Genomic DNA, 18,426 nt, shown 5'->3' with positions numbered 1-18,426 from the left:
AATCGATAATTAAGCTTCCACCTTAGGAAATAAGAAAAAGAACAGAAATAAAGCCTAAAGCAAGCTAAAGAAAAAAACAGTAAAGATTAAGGCAGAAATCTATGAAATTGAAAACAGAAAATCAAGAGAAAAAAATCAATGAAACTAAATGAAGATTATTTGAAAACATCAACAAAATTGATGTCATGTATTATGATGTACCACACAGAGCTTTTATTTTGGTTTAAAAAACTGAGTGCTACTACTCAAAATAGCAAAGATATGGAATCAACCTAAGGGTCCATCAATGGATGGGTAAATAAAGAAAATTTAAACACACAAAATGGAATACTACTCAGCCATTAAAAACAATGAAATGTCTTTCATAGCAACATGGATGGAACTACAGGACATTAACCTTAACTAACTCAGAAACAGAAAGTCAAATACCGTGTGTTCTCATTTAGAAGTGGGAGCTAAATAAGTTGCATACATGGACATAAACAGTGGAATAATAGACAATGGAGACTTAGAAGAGTTGAAGGATAGATGATGGGTGAGGAATGAGAAATTACTTAATGGGTACAACGTACACTATAGTAAAAAGACCAGACTTTGCCACTATGCAATATACCCATATAACTAAACTGCACTTGTACCCTCTAATCTATAAAAATTAAAAAATGAGTACCAGTCTTCATCCTCTACTAAAACATAAAATGCTTCACTGTTCCTCCCATTTCGTTTAATCTTTCCACAATTATTTGGCATAACCTCTAGCACATGCATGTTATAAAAATTTACCAAAATAAGACAACAGATGTCCCTATTAAAAAGACTAGAAAACAAGCTTACTTTTGTAGCATAAGGTGAAAACATAACAGACTTTGTAATTTTTGGTACAATATCAAACAAGTTAATCCATGCCCTGACATATAAGCTTTTCTCCTTTTTGAGTAAGTTAGTCAGTGTAACTTATTGGAGTAGACCTGGCTAAGGGTTAGAAGGAAAGAATGGCTAGATGCTGAACTGCCAAGAACACCAAAAAAAAAAAAACTTTGCTGTCATCATCATCCAATAGATGTCACCACACCCAAAATCTACCTCCTTACAATTCCTTTAGGACCTTTAAAACTCCTTTAAGAAATGGTACCTTGGTAACATTAAAAAATGGGACTCTGAAATCACACATATCTGCGTTCAAATTCCATCTCCATTTTTATTAGCCATGTGACCTTGAACAAACTACACAATCTATGAGAGGACTCAGTCTGCTGGTTGACAAGCACCACAAATATAATTCTAACAGTTTATGCAAAAAGAAGGACTTATGACAAAGATACTAGGATGTCTCTTGGAACCCAATCTCAGGACCATGGACAAAGGAACTTGAATACAGTCAGAACTCTGTGCATCTGCTTCTTTGCACTCTTTGTTCTAGAAGCCCCAGCTTATCTAGCTCACAGGGCAAGAAACAAGGCCATTAACAGTTCCAGAGTTTTACATATCTCACAGCTTCAGCAACTGAAGAGAAAACAAATTATTCAACCTCTGGGCATGTAGGAACCAGTAAAATTTCTGAGTGACCTGGCTTAGTGCAAGCGTCTAAAACCAGGCCAATAAACCACAGAAATGAATAGAATTGTGACTGGTCTCTCTGACCCCTTCCAAGCCAAAGTGATCTTTATAAAAGACAGATCTGATCCAGTAATTAACCTGATTAAAAGTCTTCATGGGCTTTCCCAATAGACTTAAAATCGTTAACCTTGTTGAAGGAAGCTTCTTGTAAGCTCTCTGCATAGTCTGGCTTCTGTTTACCTCCACAACCTCATATCAAGTCACAATCCCTCTTAAACTAAGCTTTATCTACTCTGGCCTTTTTTTTTTTTTCACTTCCTTGAACCTACCAAGCTTTTTCTTACTTCAAAACTGTTTCACGTGTTCTTTGCATTCTCTTCCTTTCCCACCTAGTTAACTTCCATTATTCTTGCCTCCAAGAAGCCTCCCTGACTCCCAATGTAAATCCAGTTTCTCTTCTTTTCCTTTATAGCGTTCACCAAAATTTATAATTACAAATGTACTTGTTCAACACCTGTTTTTTGTTTTTTGGTTTTTTTTTTTACTATACTGTTAACTCCAAGAGGATAGAGGCCTATCCTTTTTAGCACTTACTTGGCCCTCAATAATTATGTGCTGATTATGAATTATGAATCATTGGTTTAGCATGGGGGCATCACTAAATCAACCAACTACAAATAAGGGAAGAGTAGCAGGCAGGCAAAATTGCTATTATCAAGTTAGTAAAATGACTACTCCAATAGTAACTTTTTGGTAAAAGGGGAGATAAAGCAGTTGCAAGAGAATCTAGGTTTCTGCTAAGCAGAACGAACAACTTGTTCAATTCAGCTAACCTTTTTCTTCAATTAAATCCTCATAGGGCTATGGTATCAACAAGATAAATAATAAATGTGACAGTACCTATACAGTGACCTGTACATATAGCAAGGAAGCAATGTTACTTCTTTTCCTTTTGGACCATGTTACATAATTTTTGAATATCATTGATCTCCAAATAAGGAGTTAATAAAAACCTATGAAATACTCCAATGCATACAACAAAAATAGCTGTGTTTCATGAGCTCTTCTCTCACAGCACCCTGATCTTTTCACCTAGTAAGAAAATGACTTATCTGGTATTCTGTAGTAATTGCATACACTCAAAATCCATTTGGCTTAAACCAAAAACAGGCACTGGGAACACAAAAGTGAAGCAAAGCAAAACAAAACAACCAAACGGCAACAACAAAACTGTCCTCAAGGAGTTTATAGATTCATTTTCTCAATCTGCCTTCAGCCCATCACATCCATACCAAAGCTGCATCGCACCCCCAGGCAGGGCTGCTACAAATACAAGATGCCCCATACTTTATGGGGCAATAATCCCTCTTTATATCTTCATACTCCCACTTCACTACCTAATTCCAATATTTTTTCCTTAAAAAAATTCTATGGAGAGTCACTGGATATGATCTTTCTCCAAAATATGATTAAAATCTTCCTTGACTTTACTAATAGCTCAAAAGAAGGAAACAAAGAAAAAATCCAAAGGAAAAATCCTGTTTCTTGGCAGTGCTGGGAGTTTATTTTTAAAAATTAAAACAAACAAAAAACCCATAACAAAAATAACTCATTTAAGAGACTAAAAAATATCGCTTCTGAGAATAGACATGTAAAAAGATCAAGACCACCTTCTTTCTCAGAGGTAGATCCAGAAAGAAGAAATGTCCTCACAAGAGGTACATCAGTTGTAACATTAGGGAAAATGAACTCTCAGAAAAAAAAGGAGCTATGCCAAGTTTCAAAGTGTCTTAGAATTTTATTTGTAGCTAAAACAGATCTCAGAAGTCATCTACTTCTACCTTTTTGTTTTATAATCAAACATCTTGAGAAGTCAAGTCACACAGAAGACTACGTTTCCTTCTAATTTCTGCCCTAACTTCTTGTCCCAGAGAATGTAAGGCTACACCACTCACTGAACTGAGGAACAGCCTTCTTTCTCTTCAGGTCCACTGGGTGAAAGAGAACAAGTTCCTAATAATGTTGTCATGTCTAATACAAGAGTTACAGATCCTAGCATTTCAAGGTAGATCTGAAATTTATTTTTCCCATAGATTCTCATACAAATTATTATAAGTATTTTAATATATTTATACTAATTATTAACATAATTTTATAATTTCTTTAGTATTATTAACATAATCCTATAATTCAGGTATTTTAAGATTTAAATAGGCTTTAGTGGGCTCTTTGTGACTCTAACCACTAAGTGTACCATTTCTGAGAAAATAAGACTCAAGTTTGAAACCATTTTACAAGTTGTAAAATATGATCAATTGTGTTCTAAGTTAGAACTACTAATTCACAAAGACTCAAAATTATAAGCTGAATATGATAAACTAAAAACAGAAGATTCTTAATTTTATAAAAAGTTCCACCTCAGGGGTCATTTATTTTTAACAACTAGGTACTCAGGCATTTACAACAGGATTTAATTTACATGTATCTTTTTATTACTATTTCACCAGACAACTTAAGTCGCAAAGAATCAAACACTTCTATCTAGTGTAGGAAAAACAATACGTTAACATACATCTATATAAAGTGATTGAGAATATGGTTTATATCATTTCATAAATCAAAGACTGCTAACATATACATTATTAAGTATCTAGTGCCAGTTCAAAAATGTACAAGTAATGGAATTATATCTGAACAGGTAAATGGAGTTCAAGGAACCCCCAAATTCATTTTTCTCTTTTCTCCTGAGATAAAGGTATACATTTCATTAATTAAAATGTCTGATAAATCTTTTTGTTTCACTAAGTATATTAATTCAATGGATATTCTTTACCTATTCATTTTATTCAACAAAGAAAATTGAGCCCCTACTATTTGTTAAACACTATACTGATAACTTCGGATTTATGACAATAACATGCAAGTCAGTTCCTCTCCTTAAAGAGCTAAGAAAAACCATGACCTCACTGCATTTACCAAAGTGACAGTGACAACTAAATTTTAGTTCATTTAAGAAAACATTATAAAACATAATCAAATTCTCAAAAAAGAAACCATACAATAGTAACTTTAAACATACTTTAATAGTCTCATCTATATAAAGTTTTCTCACAAAGTAACCAAAAGCACTGTTTTGGTAAAAGTGCTAATAATACAATCTTTTGATAGTAGTTCAATAAGGAAATCACAAGCTACTATGTACTGTTATAATGAAAATCAAGCACTTGGAAAAGATATCTTAAGCTATTCATAAAAAAAGCAAAATGTATAATTAAATATAGTCATACAATATTAATACACTGTCTCTGAATATATGAATATTTACAGACATGAGTAATAAAGTAACTCTATAGCATACCTTATAAATAATCACAATCATGTATTTTGGATTGTTATCACCTGCAATTTTTTTCTTTTAACAAAAAAAGCCTTAATATTTTTTGAATATATTATTCTTAACTAAATTCAATATTCTACTTATTATCGTCACATAATTTTTATTTACTATTAACTATTTTATCTATATGTTTAACTATATGTAGGTATTAACTGTAATAACCTTTATGTCTGCAATTATTTAAAACCCTTGATAGATGAAAAACGTTTTTCAATTCAGAGGTATATCTCTCCAAAGCAAAAATCAATGTAAATCAGCCATTCTAACATGCTATAGAAAATCCTAATGACATTTTTTCATTGTATGTTTCACGGAAATTTTTTCTCATTCATCAGCTAAAAATATTTAAATTTTCTTAAAAAGGCTACAAAATTTTCTTTAAAAAGACACAAAAACACACCTTTCTTGAATTTATGCACACTACCTACCAGTGTAAATGAGTATTATCTCCATTTACATATAAGGAAACCAAGGCACAAAGGTATCCATTTTGTAAATTGCAAGGTCATTTCTTAACCAAGCAACTAATCCTACACCACCAACTTTTATGTATGCCATTTCCAAGTGCCACAGAACAATTACTGTACCTTAAAACTGCCTCTGCAATGCTTACACATGATCCTGTGTTATCGAAAGGGTTAATGCAACAAGCTTAAACAAGGAAAGATGGAAAAGGAAAATTATAAAAATGCAACACTTATTTTTGATAGTGAATCATGTATTTTTAAATAATGAGATGTAAACAGTTTTTAACATAAAAATCAAGTAACTAACAGTTTTTTCTTCTATTTTCAAAAAAAAAAAAAAATTTCACCCTTCAGGTAGATCATGCAAAATTGGAGCCTACTCATCCATGTAGATCGAAGTTAGAAAAAAATTTTTAATTCTAAAACAAGTAATTAAATACATAATATTGCAAAGAAAAAAGTGAATAAAAAATAAAATCAGGTAAGTTAGGGAATGATTGATATGGTGGTTAAAAATCTATTCTTAAATATTAAATTCTTCCATTCAATGGAAGGCTATGATTAGTAATGACATCTTCTGCTAGTGAAAAACAAATATAAAACTTTTCTTATTCAAAACTTCCAAAATTTTGTATCAAATACTTCATTAAAATATTCAGTGTAAATATACTTTTCCTAACCAAAACTTAGAGCATAAAGGATAAATTGTTCCTGAGAGTTCAAATTGGGACTGCATTTTTAATTATGATATAGTGCTACGAACAATCAGAAAAATGAATGCTACCTACCATGCAAATTTAAATTTAAGAACATTAGACGGACTGAATAACCAATTAGTCAATTACATCAATTAGTGAACAGAAACAAGACCTTGGCTAATCGTGAATCTAACATCAAAGAAAAAATTTAAGTCGAATCCACACGGCACACCTTATTATATAGAAAAGGCTATCATTACATTAGGTCGTATTTAAGTACCCAGTCTAGCTGGGGATCAATTAATTAATCGGTTATAGGACAGGTCTGGAATGTTGAGGTCGGATCTGCTTTCTTTTCATGGTTATTCCAGTTCATCATCCTCAAGTGCAAGAGAAGGTGTCAGAGTACTGAAGCTAGGGGGCATGCTGTAGCAAGGGGAAAAGAAAAATGGGAAAGGTGCAATGGATGCTGCATAGTTGAATAATTATCTGGGTGGCACAATGGGCGAGTCCTGCCGACAGGAGCGCTGAGTGAGCGGCTCCGTAACTCTGCTGGAGGCAGCCCCCAAGAACAGGCATCAGAGACGACAGCACCGCTTCGCCTCCCCTTCCAACGGAAAAAAGGATGCCCGCATTCGCTTTACCGTTATGTCTTTAGACACCGACTCGCGGCGCAAACACGCAAACGCACGAGCTCGCTTTACCGAGCCCCGGGCATGCAGGGCGAACAGGGGCTTCTCCGCCGCCCCGGGCTGCCGCCTCCCCCGGAAAGAGGCACTGAGCGGACCGTGGGCGCGGGTGGGCAGGGAAGCCCGGGTGGTGGCACCTCAGGTGAGACCCACAGTCTCTCCAGCGATAGCCGCCCCGGGGTGGTCCCTGCAGCCGAGCCCTAGGCGCGCCCGCAGCCGTCTCCCTCGGCACCCAGCCCGGCTGGCGGGTGGGCGGCGGGCGCTCGGGAAACCCGCGGATGGGGGGTGGGGGCCGGGGCGGGGGAGGCGCGCCCATCCATCCTCGCCACCTTTGCTGGCCACACTCCCCTCGGTCTGCTCCGGCCGATGAGTAAGAGTTCCTCTCCTACCAGCCCCTCCCCGAAAAATGCAATTCCTCGGGGACTCGCGCTCACCGTGAAATCTTGGGGGCTCTCGCCTTACCCCTTCTTCATGCTTCAGCAACGGTCGCCTGTCCCCCTCGGCTCCTGGAATTCCACCTAGGGCCCCCAGGAGCGTCAGGGTCCGGGACGGAACCCGCTCGGGGCAGCGGCCGAGGCGCCAGGCCAAGGGGAGCGCCGCCTGGGGCTCCCACCGTCCGCCGGACCCACCGTGCGCTCGACGCGCGAGTGAACAACACCGCGAGCTGCAGCTCCCCCCGCCCCCTCCCCGCGCGGACGCTCCACAACCGGCGCAGGGACCCACGCCAGAAGCAGGGGGGACCGCGGGACTCTGGCCGCCTAAAATCCCATCCTTGCCTCCCCCGGGAGTTATTCCCGTCCGGTTAAAGGTCTCGAAACTTCAGATTCTCACTTTCCTATTTAGCCTCCAGTGACCAGGTGCAGCCGAGGTGGGAAACCCAGCCTCCGCCCACTCCCCCATCAGTGGGTCTGAAGCTCGCTCTTCCCCCTTTCCTGAGGCTCTGTGGTATTGCCCAATCCTCAGTTTGGGGGAGGGGGACGGAGAGAACAGTGCTTGGCTAGGGAATGAGGGAAGATGATAGCCAATTGAATGGAACATCCATTCGGGGGCGTGGCCAAAGAGGGACCCGCCCCCGCCGGCCCCGCCCCGCCCCCCTCGTTCCAAACTACATTTCCCATTGTGCCCTCTAGCGCTTCCTGCCGCGCTGCACGCTGGGAGTGTAGGACCGCGAGGCCTCAAGGTATTTTGGAACTCGTATTCTTTAGTCAACTAGGTCCTGAAAGTTATAAGCTATTATAATTCGCTCTTTTTCCCTAGGTAAACTTTTCAAAGTCCTCAGTTCGACATTAGCTATTCTAATAATAATTATCTAATTGTTTTAAAATGTGATAAATCATTTCATAGCAAAGAAGGTTAATAATGTGTTAGATGGCAATCTGTCAGGACCTGGGAGCCTCTTCTTCTTCCGCCCTGGCAGGGTATCCGCAGAGGATTTGTTGCCGTCATGTCGGCTGCGATTGCGGCTCTGGCCGCTTCCTATGGTTCGGGTTCAGGGTCCGAGTCGGACTCGGACAGTGAGAGCAGTCGGTGTCCGCTGCCGGGCGCCGACTCTCTCATGCACTTGACTAAATCTCCCTCGGCCAAGCCGTCTCTAGCAGTGGCCGTGGACTCGGCTCCGGAGGTGGCAGTGAAGGTAAGCACTTTTGCTACTGATGCGGTGTGGGAATTGTTAGCTTCAGCTCCAAAACTGCCGGTCGCTTGTTAGGTCCCGGGTTACCGCTTTCTCAGTGCTCCGAGATAAGTTGCTAACGCTTGGATTTTTTCTCCTTCCCACATGCATCTTCCTCGGGAGAAGCAGAATTGGAATTTCAAAATAGCCCTCCGACGCTCTCTGCCCTTGCCTCCCGCCATCAGAAAGCAAGTGGAAAGAGGGGATGAAATTTGAATTTATGGATTAGGGACATGGTCTGGAAAAGTGCAGGTGTAATCTCGGAACATAAATTAAATTAGATCGGGACTTCCCAGAATCGAATATTGTGCCTTCACTTGAAGTAGCAGTGGCGTGGATTTGTTTTGTTTTTGAAGTAAGAACTAGGTTCTAATCCTGGCACCACCACTTAGGTGAATTTGGACAAGTTATGCAGCCTCCCCTGTTTCCTCACCTATACAGTAGAGATCATTTTCAAAACACCTGTCTACATGAGAAGATGAGTGTGAAAATTGAGTGAAATTACACAAATAAAGCATATAGCACAGAGCCTGGTATCTAGTGAGAGTGCAGCAAATGTTTAATGAATATATATGCTATTACAGTGAGAAAAAGGCCTTGGATTTGAGAAACAGCTGCATGATCTCAATGGAGGAAGCTGATAAATGGAGAGATTGGGTTATAGTTTACTTAACAAATATTTATTGAGCACGTGTTACTTGCCAGGAACTGTTCCTGATACAGAGGCCAGCAAGCCACGGACATCTTTGCCATCATGATGCATACAATGTAGTGAAAGAGGCAGCCGATTAAATGTGACCAGATACAGTGTACAAATTGGATTGAGCACTGTGAAGGAAAAATAGAGTACCATAATACAAAATAAAGTAGAAATATTATTTCAATAGGTCGGTCAGGGAAATCCTCTCTGAAAAGGTGGCTTTGAAGAACAAAAAGCTAGCCCCAGTGCAAGTTAAGGCAAGAGTTTCCAGGCAAAGGTGACAGGCATGCCTGAGAAGGCAAAGAGCTTCGTGTGTTTGAAGAACTGAGGCAAAGCTGATGTGTCTAGAGCCTGATGACAGCATCGACCAATTAGTAGTGTAGGCCCAGTAGAGCCTGATGTAGGTGATCAGCTCAACATGTGGAGAGGGGAGGCAGTGTCCAAAAATTCCTTTGTAACATATCCCCAAGTCTAGTTTAATGACTTAAGACATGTTTAACAGGTTTTTAACAAGCTGTTTATGAATTTTACTTTTTACAAATGGACATCTGCCATGAAAGAATGCTTAGAAGCCTCCTAACTTCCTATCAGAACAAAATTTTCCAAACTTTGGCCCCTCCAGTAACCTCCTAAGTCTTCTTTCTCAGCTCAGCCTTTTGGAATTCTCTTTTTGTCTTCGTCTCATTTTCTTCTCAACACAGTGCAGTCTGGCCCTACCCTCTTGGCAAACTACTGTCTGTGAGTGACGTTTCAGGCCTTCCAGTTGTCAAATTCCACCATCTGACTTCAATGTCTGCACCAAATGACACTATTCATTAGTTCCTCTTTCTTCAAACTTTCTCTCCGTTTCACTTCCATGGGGCTCTCCTCAGCATTCTGGTCCAATTATTTTACTCTCTCTTTCAATCTTGGTGTTTCCCAGGACTCTGCTCTTAGTCCGCTATGCATTTCACATACTCTCCCATACCTTCAACCTCAGTCTGTGCTGCTTCTAGCTCAAGGTGAACACTGAAATGGTTAGCACAGGCTCTGGAATTAAGACTGTAATTTAAATCCTGCCTCCAGCACTTACCCATATGGGGGCCTTGGATAAATTACTTAAATGCTCTGTGCCTAATTTTTGCTGATCTATAAAGTAGGACTAACAGTAGTACCTATCTAACGGAATTATAAGAATTGTCATAAAAGATGTAAAGCCCTTTTAACAGTGCCACACACAATGAACACTAATTAAATGCTTGCTGTTCTTTTATTTCCAGTTCTAACCTCCTTGCTAGCTTACAGCCTTGCTAAGTATATAAAAATCTCCCACTGTAATGGTACATTTGTCTCTTGCAGGTTGGCGCTCAGCCACCTCCAATTCAAGTGTGTTGAAAAATTATTTGCTTTCCCTCAAAATCCACTTCTGCTTTTCCCATTTTGATCTATGATCCCACAATCCACCCACTAGTTCAAGCCAACAACAAAGGAGGTATCCTTTTCTCTTCCTTCTTCCTCAGCCCCTGAAGCTAGTCATTCAATTGATTGTAACATTTCTGTTTAATTTTTCTCACATTAACTCCTTCCTCTCTATTTTCATTGGTACAGGCTTCATATCTTCCTTATTTCTCCCAGGAGTATTCTTTTCTTTCTCTTTCAGCCTCTTGGGTAGTGGGTCCTGTCCACTTTAACTCAATGATATTTATCAAATCTCTCTCCTCTTCTGCTGCCTCTGTTTAGTGCAGATTTTCGTCGTTTCTCTTCAGACAGTTAGAGCCTTCTAACTGATCTTTCTACGTCTTCCTTTCTTGTCTCCTAGTTTTATACCCTATTCTTTTCTCTGCAGTGCACTTGGAATGATCTTTGTCAATTACACTTGCATCCTATCACTTCCCTGCGCAAAGACACCAAGTTGTCCAGTGAGTAATTTCTAAGCTCTTTTCATAGCATGTGAGACCTGCTATTCTTCCATGCTGAACTCCACAAAGCCCTGAAAGCCAAATTTTCTTTGTTCCTGTGAAGATTTTGCCCACGCTAGTCTTTCTGCCTGGAAATCCCTTGTCTAATGCCTCCTTCCCCAACTCCAAACGCTGTGGTCCTTCGGTCTCAGTGCACATGTTTCCTCCTATTCTACCTTAGCCCCTTTATCAATCTTAACTGTAGCACTTATCACATTGCTGTGACTTGTTCACCTTTTTCTTTCCCCTGGACTGTGAGACCCTAGGGCCCAGAGACTGCGGTATCCATTCATTTGTGTCTCCAATGCCTAGTGTACAAGATTAGGGAAATATATTTGGTAAGAGAATGGAATGAAAAAGAAAGTCTTATAAAAGTACGCACATTAAGAATCAGAATTTTAGAGCTGGGCGAGCGTGGCAGGGGTGAGGGTGTTTGTCTAGAGCTCACTTAGGTCAATCAAACATAAATAAGGAAATCCAGGAGAAAAGATTGCATAAGGTACCAGAGATCCATTAGAGGTAGAGCTGGAGCTAGTCTACCCCATGATCTGGGTTCTGTGAGAGAGTAGAGAGCATTGCTCATTGCTGGTTTATGAACCAACACTTGTTTATATGAAGGAAAAAACTTATGCATATTAAATGTAATGATTGCAAATGACTGGAAAATTGGAAAATGACCAAGGGAGATGTGAAGCGTGCAAATACATTCATCTGTAGTTGACTAATTGTATTGTGATTAATAGCCAGCATTTTGGCAGAGAATACATGTATGCAGCGTTTTTAATCCATATTTTTTCTGAGCTCTTTCCTGCAGTTGAGTATCTTTTCATATGTGTTATTGGTGATTTTTTTATTTCTTCTTTTGAAAGCAACTGGGTTGTCATTTCCTTTTGATTTTTTGGATATCTTTACATATTCTGGATACTATCCTTTGTCAATTGTGTGTGTTACAAAATTTTTTCTTTCTGTGACTTGTCTTCTCACTGTTCCTGTTGTTTATAAACAATCATTTATGTAGTCTGCACTTACCAAATTATTCCATTATGTATTGTGGTTCCTGTTTGTTTGAGAAATCCTTAACTCACAGTCATGAAAATATTTTCTCATGTTACTTCTTGAAAGCTTTTCACATTTAAGTCATTAATCCCTATGAAATTAATGTTTGTCTATAGTGTGAACATTCTTAATAGCAGCATGGCTTGATATGTGATAAGGCACTTTCCTTGTCCTTTTCCGTTGTTGTTCAAGAATGTTTTGGCTGGCTCTTCTGGGCCCTGTAATTCTATATACAGTTTAGAATTAACTTGTATAGTTCTACTAATATCCAGTTGGGATTTTGTTTGGGAGTATATTGAGTCATAGGTCAACTTGGAGATAATGTTATATCCCTTCGTTTGTTTAGGCCTTTTTTAGGTTTTTTTTTTTTTCTTCTAAAGTTTGTATTCTTCTCCATATCAAAATTTTGTATAGTTTTATTGGAGATATTTCTAGGTGCATATTATTTTTATGCTATTATAGTAATAAATAGTATTGTCTTTTTCATTTATTTAACTTTCTTACTGATCTTATTATTTACATAGTCATATCAGCTGCAAATATGACAGTATTTTTTCTTTTCTTAATCTTTATTTGTTTTTCTTGCCTTGCCGTGCTTACTCTAGGAAGATCTAAAATAAAAATAAAAAGGATGTACCAGGCAAATTCTAACCAAGAGAAAGCTAGCACTGCTTGTATTAAGATCAGTAAAAACAGACTTTAAAGCAGAAAGTATTACTGGAGACAAAAGAGTCACTTCATCATGATAGAACCTTCAGTTCACAAAGAGATATAAAACAATGTAAGCTCAAAATATTTAAGCAAAAATTGACAGGACTACAAAGAGAAATGGACAAATGTACAATTACAGTGGGAGATTTTTATATATCTCTCAAAAATTGATAGAACAAGCAAAAAATATCAGTAATAATACAGAATATGTGAACAGCAAAATTAGTAAACTGCATCTAAAGATGTTAAGGAATATGGCACTCAGAAACACAGAATGTTGTTTTTAGCACTAATGAAACATTTTTTTAAGACTATATGCTAGAGCAGGGATTGGCAAACTTCAGTAAAGGGCCAGACAGTAAATATTTTAGGCTGTGCTGGCCCTGTGTAGTTTCTGTCACTTTTTTCTTTTTCTCTTTCTCCCTTTCTTTTTCTTCATCTTTTTTCTTAGCCTTTTAAAAATGCAAATATCATCCTTAGCTCGGTACAAAAAAACAGACCTTGGGCTGGATTTGGCCCACAGACTGTAGGTAGCCACCCCCTGAACTGGGGCATAAAATAAGTCTCAACAGATTTAAAAATCTTATCACCACAGTCTCTGACCTCAGTGCATCTAAGCTGGAAACTAACCACAAAAAGATAGCCATAAAATTTCCGTATTTGAAAATTGTGAAATTGCACTTCTAAGCAACCTGTACATCAGAACATGTGAGGTGTAGCCATAGCAATTTTTTTAAAGGTATAGTCATAAATACATATCACAGAAAAAAAGAAAGACAGAAAGTTAGTATGCTAGGCATCCATTCTTTTGGATTTTTAAAATCATTACATTCTTTTCCTGTACTTTTTGTAAGTCATGCACTCTGTTTCTGTTCTTTAAGTGATTACCCCTGGAAAGCATAACACATTTGATCAGTACTTTTACCTTCTTCTAAACAATGGGAGAACCTTAGAACACTTTAATTTTATTCACATCCCCTCTACTCCTACTTTAGCTATTGTTATTTGGTATATACACATACATTTACATATGTACAACCCCCCCACACACCAGATGATGGTGAATGATGATGATTCTTGCATCTCATATGCAGAATACACTTTCTTTCTGCCTGTAGCACATTCTTTAGAATGTCCTTTAGTGAGGATTGACTGGTGGCAGATGCTTTCAGTTTTAGTTTGTCTTTTAAAATGTTTTGGCTGGGTGAGGCAGGTGGATCGCCTGAGCCCAGGAGTTCTAGACCAGCCTGGGCAGCATGGAGAGAACCTGTCTCTAGAAAAAATGCAAAAATTAGCTAGGCATGGTGGCGTGCACTTGTAGTCCCAGCCACTTGGGAGGATAAGGTTAGAAGGATTGCTGGAGCCAAGGAGGCAGAGGTTGCAGTGAGCCAGAATCACGCCACTGCACTCCAGCCTGGGAGACAGAGTGAGACCCTGTCTCGTAAATAAATACATAAATAAAATGCTTTCATTTAACTGTGTTTCTCAAAGGATATTTTCACTGGGTTGTTTGCTTAGCTGGCAGTTTTCTCTCAGCGCTTTTAAGATATTCTACTCTCTTCTGATTTTCATTGTTACTGATAAATCAGCTTTGGTATAGCTGATTCTCTTTGAAAGTGATTTTCTCTTTTCTTTTGATAGCTTTTAAGACTCTCCTCCCCATTTTTTCTGAGATACGGTTTTATTTTTTAGTTTTATTATGGGATACACATGTGGATTTCTTTTTATTTTTTCTGTTCAGAATTTGTTGGATTTCTTTAATTGCGGATCAGTTGGTTTGGAATGTGGACCTTTGGACATTTCTTAGCAGTTGTCAGTTCTTATCACTTAACATCTTATTTTAGTCCCATTCTGTCTTCTCTTCTTCTGGAACTCCAATTAAACATATTTGTATTCTCCAGTATATTATGACAATGAGTATTTTCTGGATAGAAATTAATTTGAATGCAACATTGTAAGGGTTGCACTTTGGAAATCATGCAGTGGACCCTATTGGATTGCAAGAGTTGCTTATTAAGTGACTTTAAGGTTAGAAAAACAAAAGCAGACCTGGCTTTCTCTCGTTTCAACCAGTGACCATATTACTTCCCCTCACTGTACTGTTTCCTTAGCATAGCCAACTAAAGTAAAATAAAAATTCTGCCTCTAATTTTGAGGCATATTTTTTGGTTTCTTTTTGAGTGGTATTTCTTATTTTTAGTTTCAAATGGACCATCTTTTCCCTCTGCATCTGTTAAGGGCCAAACTCAGAGGATATCTTTATCTGAATTTCTGTTCTTTTGTATCATTCACCTAAATTCTTCTATTAGGAAGTTTAGTCATTTCTGTTTTCTGGGAGAAAAAAACAAAAACTATGCCATAAATTGATAAGTAATTTATAATAATAATATTTGTGATCCTCTTTACAGTTTACTTTTTTTAATATATATCTCTTATTCGGACACAGGAAGAAATGTGGAAAAGAAAATGAATATTGCCTAGTTTTATTCTCAAATTACTTTGAATCAACAAAAGATAAACTATTTAAACTTATTTGACCAACAGAGTGCCCTTCACTTAGTGCATTTTAATTTTTGTGGATAATTGAAACTGAATAGAAATTATTTGTTATTCTGTGGTAATTCCAACTGCATGTCTAATTGGAATTGAACTCCTCATGGGTGTTAAAACAAGGTGGTGGTATTGTCCAAGTTTTCTAATTAAATTTTTGTAAAATAACAGCCCTTCATTTTCTTGAGGGTTGTTCAATTTGTTCTTATAATAGAACAATTTATAATCCTTTGGATATATACCCATTAATGGAATTGCTGGGTCAAATATGGAATTTCTATTTCTAGGTCCTTGAGGAATCGCCACTGTCTTCCACAATGGTTGAACTAATTTACACTCCCACCAACCATGTAAAAGTATTCCTATTCCTCCACATCCTCTCCAGCATCTGTTGTCTCCAGATTTTTTAATGATTGCCATTCTAACTGGAGTGAGATGGTGTCTCAATGTAGTTTTGATCTGCATTTCTCTCATGGCCAGTGATGATGAGCATTTTTTCATATATTTGTTGGCCTCATATATGTCTTCTTTTGAAAAGTGTCTGTTCATATCCTTTGACCAGTTTTGAATGGGTTTTTTTTTCTTGTAAATCTGTTTTAGTTCTTTGTAGATTTTGGATATAAGTCCTTTATCAAATGGGTAGATTGCAAAAGTTTTTTCCCATTCTGTTGGTTGCCAGTTCACTCTAATGATTGTTTCTTTTGCTGTGCAGAAGCTGTGGAGTTTAATTAGATCCCATTTGTCTATTTTGGCTTTTGTTTCCAATGCTTTTGGTGTTGTAGTCATGAAGTCCTTGCCTATGCCTACGTTCTGAATGGTTTCCCTAGGTTTTATTCTAGGGTTTTTCTGGTGTTAGGTCTTATGTTTAAGTCTTTAATCCATCTGGAGTTAATTTTAGTGTAAGGTGTCAGGAAGGGGTCCAGTTTCTGCTTTCTGCACATGGCTAGCCAGTTTTCCCAACACCGTTTATTAAACAGGGAATCCTTTCCCCATTGCTTGTTTTTGTCAGGTTTGTTAAAGATCAGATGGTTGTAGATGTGTGGCATTGCCTCCGAGGCCTCTGTTTTGTTCCATTGGTCTATATCTCTGTTTTGGTACCAGTACCATGCTGTTTTGATTACTGTAGACTTGTAGTATAGTTTGTCCATCATGATCAAGTAGGCTTCATCCCGGGAATGCAAGTCTGATTCAACATACGCAAGTCTATAAATGTAATTCACCACATAAACAGAACCAAAAACAAAAACCACATGATCATCTCAATAGATGCAGAGAAGGCCTTCGACAAAATTCAACAGCCCTTTGTGCTAAAAACCCTCAATAAACTAGGCATTGACAAAACGTATCTCAAAATAATAAAAGCTATTATGACAAACCCACAGCTAATATCATACTGAATGGGCAAAAACTGGAAGCAGTCCCTTTGAAATCTGGCACTAGACAAAGATGCCCTCTCTTACCACTCCTATTCAATAAAGTATTGGAAGTTCTAGCCAGAGCAATCAGGCAAGAAAAAGAAATAAAGGGTATTCAGTTAGGAAAGGAGGAAGTCAAATTGTCTCTATTTGCAGATGACATGATTGTATAATTAGAAGACCCCATCATCTCAGCCCAAAAGCTCCTTAAACTGATAAGTAACTTCAGCAAAGTCTCAGGATACAAAATCAATGTGCAAAAATCACAAGCATTCCTATACACCAATAACAGACTTAAAAAGAGCCAAATCAAGAACCAACTGCCATTCACAATTGCTACAAAGAGAATAAAATACCTAGGAATACAACTAACAAAGGATGTGAAGGACCTCTTCAAGGAGATCTACAAACCACTGCTCAAGGAAATAAGAGAGGACGCAAACAGATGGAGAAACATTCCATGCTCATAGTTAGGAAGAATCAATATTGTGAAAATGGCCATACTACCCAAAGTAATTTATAGATTCAACGCTCTCCCCATCAAGCTACCAATGACTTTCTTCACAGAACAGGAAAAAACCACCTTAAACTTCATATGGAACCAAAAGAGAGCCTGCATAGCCAAGTCAATTCTAAGCAAAAAGAACAAAGCTGGAGGCATCACCCTACCTGACTTAGTCTCTTTTTAAGGAAGAAGAAAAACTTGACCCTGAAAATCCTTCCAACAGATACCCCATCTGTTCTGTTTTTCACCACCAGGTATTTTCAGTACAGATTTATATGGTGGTGTTTTTCCAAATCCTCATTTACACCTCTGCCTCTTGCTACTGGCTTTCCATAGTCCTTACTAACAAAGTCACTCTCGCAAATTTTTTTGTAATTGCCAGATCCAGTGATCTTTGGTCAGCCTTATCCTACTTAATTTCTCCATGGATTTGGCTTTTCTTTCTTCAGTTTAATGTAAGAAATGTTTATTGAATATATGCCGAATGCCCTGTGTTCTACTGGGCAGTGAGGATATATGACATATATAAAAGCCATGTGCAACAAATAATATATCACAAGTACTATCAAACAGTACAGTATTTTTTTAGGGCTGCAAACAACAACAGCAGCAACAACAAACAGTTCTTCTGAAGCAGGAGGAGGGAAAGTATCAGGGAAAATAAGAAGGCAACATAAAATAATGAAGGCAATGCCTAAGATACAAGGCGGTAACATTGCCTACAGCACAGAAAGCATCAAAGTGCTTGCTATTTTTAAAAATTAGCAATTAGTCTAATATGGCAAAAGTGAGGGAGTATTAAAGCATATAAGGAAGTATTACAATAGGCCAGGCAAGATATAATGAAGCCCTAACTAGGCCAGTGTAGCTGGGATGCAAAGAGGGGAGGGTAGAAGTGAGATTACTGGAGAAATATTCAGAGGTACAATCAGCAAGACTGTGCCTGATTTATTAGTGAAGATGGAGTCATGGGGGAATGGTAAGTTCTATTCTGGACATAGCATAGTGTTTGATGCTGTGGGACATTCATATAAGGAAATTTAGTAGGCAGTTGGATATGTGGATCCAGAGGTTA

General features: G+C 38.1%; 2 protein-coding genes across 7 annotated transcripts in view; one reads left to right on the top strand and one right to left on the bottom strand.

The window, feature by feature from the left end:
* Positions 1-18,426, bottom strand: part of WASF1 (WASP family member 1) — a 134,626-nt gene that overhangs the window by 64,381 nt on the left and 51,819 nt on the right. For 2 of the 6 annotated variants that reach the window (XM_021670491.2, XM_012438422.2), the window contains exon 1: positions 7,243-7,348. The exons of 1 other annotated variant lie outside the window; for it this stretch is intronic. The gene's annotated coding sequence lies outside the window, so the exon portion shown is untranslated. Of the gene's footprint in view, positions 1-6,209; positions 6,229-7,242; positions 7,475-7,639; positions 7,660-18,426 lie in introns of those variants that run through there. 3 more of the 6 variants (XM_012438421.2, XM_012438420.2, XM_064360779.1) reach the window with 3 other exon arrangements.
* The window catches only part of CDC40 (cell division cycle 40), a 49,224-nt gene continuing 38,981 nt past the window's right edge, over positions 8,184-18,426 (top strand). The window contains exon 1 of the mRNA XM_012438423.3: positions 8,184-8,441. Coding sequence (XP_012293846.1) covers positions 8,253-8,441 — 189 coding nt within the window. The 5' untranslated portion in view covers positions 8,184-8,252. The remainder of the gene's footprint in view (positions 8,442-18,426) is intronic.

Source organism: Aotus nancymaae, unplaced genomic scaffold (genome assembly GCF_030222135.1).
Source record: "Aotus nancymaae isolate 86718 unplaced genomic scaffold, 86718_ANA_hifiasm-v0.15.2.pri h1tg000040l, whole genome shotgun sequence".
Classification (NCBI taxonomy): Eukaryota; Metazoa; Chordata; class Mammalia; order Primates; family Aotidae; genus Aotus; species Aotus nancymaae.
The sequence above is the reverse complement of the archived record's forward strand: the minus strand, read 5'-3'. Positions and strand labels throughout refer to the sequence as shown.